At 54.7% G+C, this 8,602-nt stretch overlaps 1 protein-coding gene across 7 annotated transcripts in view; it reads right to left on the reverse strand.

Moving 5' to 3' along the window:
• Nucleotides 1-6: 6 nt before the first annotated feature.
• Nucleotides 7-8,602, reverse strand: part of ATG9A (autophagy related 9A) — a 9,136-nt gene continuing 540 nt past the window's right edge. Inside the window, exons 2-17 of one of the 7 annotated variants that reach the window (XM_010861223.1) lie at nucleotides 8,529-8,597; nucleotides 7,847-7,904; nucleotides 7,290-7,421; nucleotides 7,123-7,166; nucleotides 6,539-6,603; nucleotides 5,618-5,779; nucleotides 5,293-5,434; nucleotides 4,319-5,067; nucleotides 4,081-4,234; nucleotides 3,792-3,971; nucleotides 3,146-3,394; nucleotides 2,764-2,942; nucleotides 2,540-2,657; nucleotides 1,340-1,562; nucleotides 992-1,137; nucleotides 7-706 (exon numbers count right to left, since the gene is read on the reverse strand). In XM_010861223.1, the coding sequence (XP_010859525.1) occupies nucleotides 701-706; nucleotides 992-1,137; nucleotides 1,340-1,562; nucleotides 2,540-2,657; nucleotides 2,764-2,942; nucleotides 3,146-3,394; nucleotides 3,792-3,971; nucleotides 4,081-4,234; nucleotides 4,319-5,067; nucleotides 5,293-5,434; nucleotides 5,618-5,779; nucleotides 6,539-6,603; nucleotides 7,123-7,166; nucleotides 7,290-7,392 (2,520 nt within the window). In that variant the 5' untranslated portion in view covers nucleotides 7,393-7,421; nucleotides 7,847-7,904; nucleotides 8,529-8,597 and the 3' untranslated portion in view covers nucleotides 7-700. Of the gene's footprint in view, nucleotides 707-991; nucleotides 1,138-1,339; nucleotides 1,563-2,539; nucleotides 2,658-2,763; nucleotides 2,943-3,145; nucleotides 3,395-3,791; nucleotides 3,972-4,080; nucleotides 4,235-4,318; nucleotides 5,068-5,292; nucleotides 5,438-5,617; nucleotides 5,780-6,538; nucleotides 6,604-7,122; nucleotides 7,167-7,289; nucleotides 7,422-7,846; nucleotides 7,905-8,528; nucleotides 8,598-8,602 lie in introns of those variants that run through there. The other 6 variants (XM_010861226.1, XM_010861224.1, XM_010861227.1 and 3 more) reach the window with 6 other exon arrangements.

The raw sequence follows: 8,602 nt of genomic DNA on the forward strand, positions 1-8,602 counted from the left end.
TCTTAGTGTCAAAAGATAGCATGAGGGGAGCTGGGAGCTAAAGCTTCCACACCAACACAAAGCAAAAGCTGAACAGAAGGGGGGAGCAAAGGAACAGAAGGGGAGCAAGTGGCAAACATGCCAGTGATGTATGTGCAGGAAGCAGGGGAGAGGTGAGCAGGCTGCAGCACTGGGAGAGAACTGGGGGTGAGGTAAGGGCCACAGCCTGAGCTGCTCATCTGTTCGGGGGTGGGGAGGGAGGCTGCAGAGGTTGAGGGTACAGGCCCAACCTCCCCACTCCACAGTTGGCACACGTTCTCCCTGCTTGGCAGCTTCTGGGGTGGGCAGTCCTCTGGAGACTTGCAGGGGTGGGTGCAAAGGTGGCAGTACTGGGGCTGGGCTGGGGACCAGTTTCTAGCACCACACTCTGAGCCAAGGGGGGTCCTGGGGATGAGGCTAGAGTCCCGTGTGCCCTGTTTCCTAGGCCCCCCTCTCTCTCCTGGGGCTGTGGCAAGCCCAGCATTGGCACCTCCCTTGGCCAGGCACGGACACACAAACACCACACGCGTGGAGCCAGGCAGCACTCAGGAGCCCTCCATGACGGACGGATGGGATGGCAGGGCAGCAATGGCCTCCATCCTGGGGCACAGGGACCCTCCTCTGGGATGATAGGGCAACGACGGCCTCCATCCTGAGGCATAGGGACCCTCCTCCGCCTTGTCTATACCTGTGGAGAGAAATGGGTTGGTGATGGAGATGGTCTTCAGCAATCTGCTTACACAACAGAAGCCTGGATATAAAGGAAAAGGAAATCTTGATTCTGGGGCAGGTAAGCAAAGGAAAAATCAAGTCCTGGGTTTCATAGTTGGTGAGGGGAGAGAAGGAAGTCTACTTTGGAGGAGAAGTTGCAGCGTCATTTGCTCAGGAGGCCACCTCCCTTCACATGAGAACCTTGACCTCAGCCTGGAAGTTACTACTTCTAGCTGTCGGTTTCGGGTCTTGGAGCCCTTACCTTGTGCACCTGAGGGGGGAGCTCATCCTCTGAGCCCTCTTCAGGCACAGGCTCCGGGTGCCTTGATGCTGACTGCCCATCTTCAGCCCATCCTCCCAGGGGCAGCCGAGAGAAGTGAGAGGGAGCCCGGGGCACTGTGCCAGGATCTGCAGACACAAGTGAGAACTCTTAGTCTGCACACAGACAGGAATGAGGAGATGGGCTCTGGGGCTGCTGGGGGAGTTGGAGGCACCAGGGAGGGACTAGTCTCCTTGGATCTGGTCCCTCTGACCTCTTTCCTCCCCTAGAGGCCCCAGAAGGACCACTCTTCCCTGAAGGCTCTGTGTCTTCTGTACCCCCAGTGCATACCTGTGATGCCTCCATAACGCCTCTGGAAGCCCCCCTGCAGGGCAGTGGTCTCAGGAGCTCCAGGCCGGGGTGCAGCACAGGGATAGCTGGCAGAGCGGGGGATAGGCTGGGTGGCCCGGGCCCCCTCTCCCCCCTCTTCAGGGGCACTCTCCCCACTCTCATCACTCTCCCGGCGGTGCCACACATGCCGCTCAGGTTCAGCCTGGGCCTGCTGCTTGTGGAGCTGAGAAGTGGGGGATTCGTTAGTTGGGGACAGAAAGTGAAGTTGCTCAGTCCTGTCTGACTCTTTGCTATCCCATGGACTGTACATTTTGTGGAATTCTCCAGGCCAGGATACTGGAGTGGGTAGCCTTTTCCTTCTCCAGGGGGATCTTCCCAACCCAGGAATCGAACCCAGGTCTCCCCCATTGCAGGTAGATTCTTTACTCGCTGAGCCACAAGGGAAGCAGTTGGGGACAGAAGAGTATCTAAAATAGTTTCCCTCCACCATGGTATTGGCCAGTTCTGATTTATATTGCCTCATCTAGAACCACTCACTCAGAGTACCTGTCGTGTTAATAACATGTACAATACATGTAATGTTTTCCAAGTTAAATTCTCAGCAGATTCCAGGAAAAACCCTGTGCACAGATTGTAATGGCTCTCATTTTCCCCAGTTATTTGATTCCAGAATAAATTGTTTGTGAATTTAAGTGCCAGGAGCTCTTTTAGGTGCTAGGGATACAGCAGTAAACAAAATAGACAAAAACCCCAACTCACTCCCTGGGGCTTATATACTTGGATGGGGTGGGAAGAGATAGACAATAAACAAATAAATAAGCAAAAAATACAGTGTCAGATGATGCTAAATGCTATGGAGAGAAAAACAGAACTGGAAGATTCAGATCCCTACGCAAGGGAGGCTTTGACTCAGGGTGGCCAGAGATGGTACAGACCTGAATGAGAAGGAGGGAGCCATGTGGATATGTCAGGGAAGTGGATTCTTAGCAGGGGAAACCACAAGTGTGGAAAAGCCCTGGGTGAAAGTAAGCTTGTCTGAAAAGGATGGGAAGAGGAAACATGGGGAATGGAAATTGCAGAGCAGGTAAATGGCAAAGAAGGGATTCGAGCCCATGTCTTGCTTCTCCATGTCTAAAACCCTCAATTCTATTTTCAGCTGCCACCTTGGTTCTACGGCCCTGCCCCTTCCTGCCCACTCACCTGGTGCATGTAGAGGGCATGTAGGCTCATCTCAGTGGATGCATATTCTGACAGCACCAGGCTCTGCAGTTGGCCTTCCCACACGCTGCTCCCGGAGCTGGCTGTCCTGGCATCCACCCTGTCCCCGCCGCCAGCACAGACAGCAGTCATCAACATTTCTGAGACCGGCACAAACTGCTGGGGGCTACTGCCACACCCTCCCCTCATGGCCCACTGCTACTCACCCAGAGCCTGTCATGGTGCTGGGAGCCCGGCCCGTGGGAGCCTGACCAGGCTGCAGAGGCGAGAAGGAGCGCAGAGCAGAGGCAACTTCAGCCCTGTGCCTGGAGCCCTGCAGGTCTCTAGGCAGTGGGGGTCCCCGGCAGGATGAACCAGCTACCACATTTGCAATAAGGCTCAGTGGCTGTGAATAAAAGGGGTGGTAGAATTCTCAGGGCACAGGGAGGCCTCTGGGTCCCTGACGACTCTGCACATTAGGACCCAGTGGCACAGACTGAATGAACAGAGAGAAGGAAACTGACGGGGTGGACCCTTCTGCCCCACACCCTCAAGTCCCAGCTCCTGGCATCCACTCTGCCCATCATATCCTAGTCCCTAGGAACGCACCTCAGACTCGGATTGTAAGGACTGGATGGACGTAAAGAGGGCATTTTCTGGGAGCAGACCCCCTTGGGCAAGGCCAGCAGCTGCTCCATCCCGCTGAACTTGCTCCTTCAGGAAACCTAGGAAGGCTGTGCTCTCACGTGGTGGCTGCCAGCCAGGGTTGGTGATGGCAAAGTGCATGAGTGACAACTCTGTCTTCCCATCCTCGGCCTGCTGGTACACTGAGGCCTCCGTCTGCCCACCGGACAGCCACTGCACAAAGGAGGCTGCAGTGAGCAGGACTGGCCCCTTACAGAAGCCCTTTTGGTATCTTTCCTGCGGCAGAGTGGGGAGGCCTTGCCCCTGCAGGACAGAGACCACACTGCACTGCTGTATTTTGTCCAGGGGCCCTAGTGGCCACCCTACGAGTAGCCACATACTGTGTTAGCTGCTTGGTTTGTGCCTTTCTCAGGGGAGCTTGGCCAAGGGTACAAGTTTAAGGCTATAATCCACTCCAGGCTCCTGTTTACAAAGCCGTGTGTGCCCTGGTGCATTTTGGGTGCCACTTTGTGATGCGTTGGCTCAGAAGGGGTATCTTTTGCAGTTTGCCCCAAGATGCTGCATAGGCCAGCATCACCTCTAGCCAACTGCCCCGCTCCTTTCCTAATACCTGGGGATGCCCATGCTGGCGAACATCCATCTGAGCGAAGGAGCAGGTGTCTCCAACACCGACAACTTCCACGGTGAAATTGCGGAAGAAGTCTATAATCTCCAGGGCCCGTGGGCGCAGACAGAAGATGAGGATGAGAGGTGTGACAATGGGGCTCAGTAACTCCTCCAGGATGAACACCTAGAGAGGAAGAAAGGGATCGAGGTCACAAGAGAGCAGGAGGGAGACCAGCCCTCGGCACCGAGCTGTCAGCCAGTCTCTAGCAGGCCCTGACTCCAACTCCACTCACTGCCTTGTACTGGAAGAGCTGGGCAAACTCGTCCCGGGTCTGCGAGCGGTGGGCATTACCCTGCCAGTGGTCAGGCATGTAGTGGATGTGAGCGAGGATCACGCGGAGCAGCTGCTCAGGGCAGAACACCATGTGCTGGTCTGGGATAAAGGACCTGGTGGGATCAGGGCTGTGGTGAGACGGAAGCCCTCCCCGGAAATGACAGTCAGCCTGCTCCCCCCCTGCTGCCCTGGCCCACCTGCACACGGTCACGGTGACCCCCAGGAGTGTGACGGTAGTGAGGACGTGTTCCACAGCCAGCACGTCTTCATCATAGATGGTGAGGGCAATAAGCACGGCCAGGATGGAGCCAGCGAAGAAGGCGCAGTTCTTGGCCAGCAGTGTCAGCAGCGGTGACAAGAAGCAATTCATGTACTTGGACGCAGGCTTGTAGCCTCGGTTGAGGCGGGACTGCAGCTCGTGCTCCCGCTCGTTGAAGTGGCGGAGGTAGCAGCGGCCGTAGAGCGACCAGCAGCGCGCACCCAGGGCGCCCGGCTCCCGCTTGAGCACCTCGGCATAACTGAAGAAGGCGTAGAGGATCTGCCAGATGAGGATGAGGGGGCACAGCAGGAAGTTGGCAATGCCGATCCACAGGATGCGGTTGCTGAGGCGCTGGGCCAGCTCCAGCCGTTGCCCCCCACGTTTGTACTCAGCCTTGAGGCTCCATTCATTGAGAAAGAGAGAGCCAGGTCCCCAGAAGAGGATCAGCTCGAAGTTGTACTTGAGGCCCCGGGTGAAGAAGACAACCTCCCCGAGACCGGGCAGGCGGAAGCGCAGGGGCAGGAGGGACTTGTTCACCAGTGCCACCATGTAGTTCTGGAACCGGAGGATGCGGTGGTAGATGTCCAGCTCTGTCAACTCACGCTTGTGGATGCATATCTGGTGCTCCTTCTGGGTCTGCACGATCCGGGCCTGCACTTCTTGCCATGTGCAGTATGGAAGTGCCGACTGGGGTGGGGAAGAGACGGGGGATGGAAGGTGGGGTGGTTGCCTCAGCCCCTTGCCCTCCATGAGCTGTAAGGCTCAGGGGTCCTTGGGAGCCTTCAAGCAGACCCTGCCTGACCTACCAAGGATGGAGGAGGTTGCCTGATGCCCAGGAATATACCCCACCCTTCCCAGGCGGTGGAAGACATCCTGGACTGTGGTGCTAACTGCCCAGCTTCCCAGTCTCACCATGGGGATGCGCAGAGCATGCAGGTAGAAGGAGTGGATCTCCCAGTAGCAGCAAATGTTATAGATAAACTTGATGAGCCGGTGGACCCAGAAGACACCAGCGATGACCAGGATGGTGATAAGGGAGCCATTTTCCTGAATCCTGGTGGGGGAACAGGGAAGGGGAGAAAGAGTGTGGCCTGAGGCCTCTGGGCAGAAATGCTGTTGTCCTGAAAGATTCGGAGAGGCTGAGCCTGTGTTCTGGGGAATGTTACCGCCTCACACCCCATCCCCGACCTGCTAGCTGAACTACAGGCTCTAGTGCCCTCTGACCTGTAGTGCTTACCTGGCACTACAGACTTGGGCAGGCAGAAAGGCATCTGGCAGAGTGACCTTGACGGGCTCGGTCGGGTGAAGACTGTGGTTCACCATCTTGTTGGCGAATAGGATGTCGTAGTCCACACAGCTGACCAGGAAGGTGGTAAAGGCAACCACAAAGAGGAACTGCCTGGGGAGTTGGGCAGAGGGGGTGCGGTCTGAGAGTCAGAGAGACACGAGTGAAACAACTGGGAAAAAGTGAGAGTCTGGAAGTGGCAGACCAAGACTAGGGAGCAGCCTCTGGGGAAATGGAGGGCCTCTCTCTACTGCTTGGCCCCAGGAGACCCAAGGCAGCACCTGTTTTTGGCTCTTAGCTTCAGGTACCACAGAATCAGCCTGCTTTTCTATCTCATGGTAATCTTTGCCACCACTCACTCTTTTAAAGGTTTTTAGACTGTGTGGTCTCTGGTCCCCAGTCCCTGATTTCCTGTTGAGATTGTAGAACCCCTTTGCAGATTTGAATTCTTTTCTTAGGGAGGGCAGGTTTTCCACCCTTTACTCTTTGGCAAAGCAACATGGCTCCTTCCTCCTAGAAGCCCCTCTACTCAGCAGCGGGTCTAAGGTACATCCAAGGCAGAACAGAGACATTTTTCTCAAGTAAGCATCTGGCATCTGATACCTCCTGACTGAACCATGCTCATTCTACTGGAGCTCTGATGAGTCTGACTTCTCTTTGTGGAAGAGACAGGACTTGGGAAGCCTTCCTTATAAGAGTGATTAAAAAAGATAAGGCTGTAAAACTTGGTGTCACACCCAGCCTTAAACTATAAAGGTTTGCGGTTTGGAGCTTTGCACCTAGTTGCACTGGCAGTTTGGGCCAGGAGCTGAGCTCAGAGACAGGAAACACTGTGATGTGTTCCTTCACCGCACCATCCATCCTTGTACTTACATGAGCTCAAAGATCTCCCCGATGAGCATACAAGTGAAACCATTCTTCTGGTGTAGATTATAAACGTGCGATTGTTAAGAAAAAGTGGTGGGTAGAGGCAGCAGTTAAGAGCACAGACTTTGGTGTCATGTATCTGAGATGAAGTCCTGGCTCTCTGACTTTCGAGCCATGTGACTCTGGCCAAGTTACTTAACCTCTCTAAGCTTCTGTCTGTAGTAGTATAGTAGCACCTGTCTTATAGGATTGTTAGGTCTGAGATAGTACATGTAAAGTATTTAACAAAGAACTGACACAAAGTCAAAAGACATTAATTATTACGATTATTAGCATACCATCAAGAGAATCACCCTCAGAGAGGTTCCTTATAAATTAATACTACAAAGTACAATGCACATGGCTCTTAATAGATGTCAGATATTATTATTTATAACTGTCATTATTTCCCTGGCCTCTAGGTTCAAGGTGCACTCCACTCTTCTTCAAGGGATTAGAGCCAAACCCACACCAAGTTCTTCCCCTCAAAGGGCCTGGCTTAGAGAGGGGCTGAAGGTTCAAGAGCTCCAACACAGAGACACAAAGGATATTCGAGAGAAGAAGAGGTCAAGATTTTCGATGTGGTGCCAAGGTGCTGTGGGTACAGGAGCAGAGATGTCAGAGCCTCGAAGAAATGGAAGCCCCTTGCTCCCTCAGCGTCCCTCCACCAAATCTCCCCCCCAAGTCCCAGTTCTGGCTGTCGTGTCCAAGAACTCACACTTGCTCCCCTCAGGAACATGCACCAACAGGTCCTCCTCTCCAGGGGGTGAATCGCTGTAGGAGGCCTCTAGGCGCTGGTATTCAGTGTCAAACTGCGCCATCACCACCGCCCCCTGTCCACCCTGTCAACCTGTGGGTACAGAGGAAAGAGAGACCCAGGTTTAGACCTGCCTTCATCTTCTTCCTGCCTACTAGAACAGAAATGAATGAGAAAGAATCCTTGGGCTTGGTCTTCACTACTAGTCGTCTTGGATTAAAGGCAGAGGAAGAGGAGTAACCCAAGGAGAGCAACATGCTTAGGGCTTGGGAGACACTCACTGACCAATGAGGTCAGTCATTCCCGTAGCCTTTACTGAGTGTCTGCTGAGGCCTTGCTGGCCTGAAGACAGACTCTGCCCCTTTTGCGGGGGTGGGCAGCAGGGTCTGTTTCATCTTCTATTCAGTGGAGAGAAGGGGCCCTCCCACTCCCCTCCTAGAGAAACCCTGGTTTCCCAAGAGACTAGCAGTTTGGAAGCACTTTGTAAACAGAGGTTTGAGATAAGCACATGGCCCTACCAGCTCCATGGACAGTGTCAGCTCCACTCCAGCCCTCGATGCCCTGGCTCTGCAGCTGCTGGAGGAGAAGGTGTCAGGCCCCAGAGAGTGGGGAGTGGAAACAGAAATAAACCCAACCCTACCACTCCCCCTACCCCCCAATCTCCCCCACCCCCCGCTCAGGGGAAGCCAAGCAAGTGGCAGGGAGGCTGTGAGGCACCTCTCCTAACCTAAGGCTATGCACACATCCTCCTCATATGAGGCCACTCATTCAACTCTAGGGTCCCTTGCTGTGGCTTAATGAACCTGTGGAGACTGAGTCTGTACAGGGCTGGACTGTTTCTCCATGCCCCACCTCAGCCTCAGGATTTAGGTGGACCTTTTGGGGTCTGCAAAGTCCCAAACCCAAAACCCAAGAAGAGAGTCTCTCCTAAAAAGGAGCTGCTGTTGCTTCCCTAGCAAACACCCAGCAGGCAGCCAAAGTTCCTAGATGGGATATCCTGACTGGGTCAGTGTAGACCCAGATCCTGGCTCAACTGTGGGTTCCCTTGGTCCCGGAGACAGGCATGATCTAGGTGGCACTCACCCAGTCAGTGCAGACCCTGAAGCTGTGCAGCACTGCCCAGCCTGGCCCCAGTGGGATTCCCCGAGTTAGTGAGAGCCCTGGATCCTAAGAATCTGACCAAGCCCTCAGGGAACTCACCACTCACAGGGTCAGTGTAGACCCAGGGCCCATAGAGCCCCTGTCAGCCGGGCCCGGGCTCAGGGGTTCCTGCG

Source organism: Bison bison, unplaced genomic scaffold (assembly GCF_000754665.1).
Source record: "Bison bison bison isolate TAMUID 2011002044 unplaced genomic scaffold, Bison_UMD1.0 scf7180017864471, whole genome shotgun sequence".
In the NCBI taxonomy this organism is placed as follows: domain Eukaryota; kingdom Metazoa; phylum Chordata; class Mammalia; order Artiodactyla; family Bovidae; genus Bison; species Bison bison.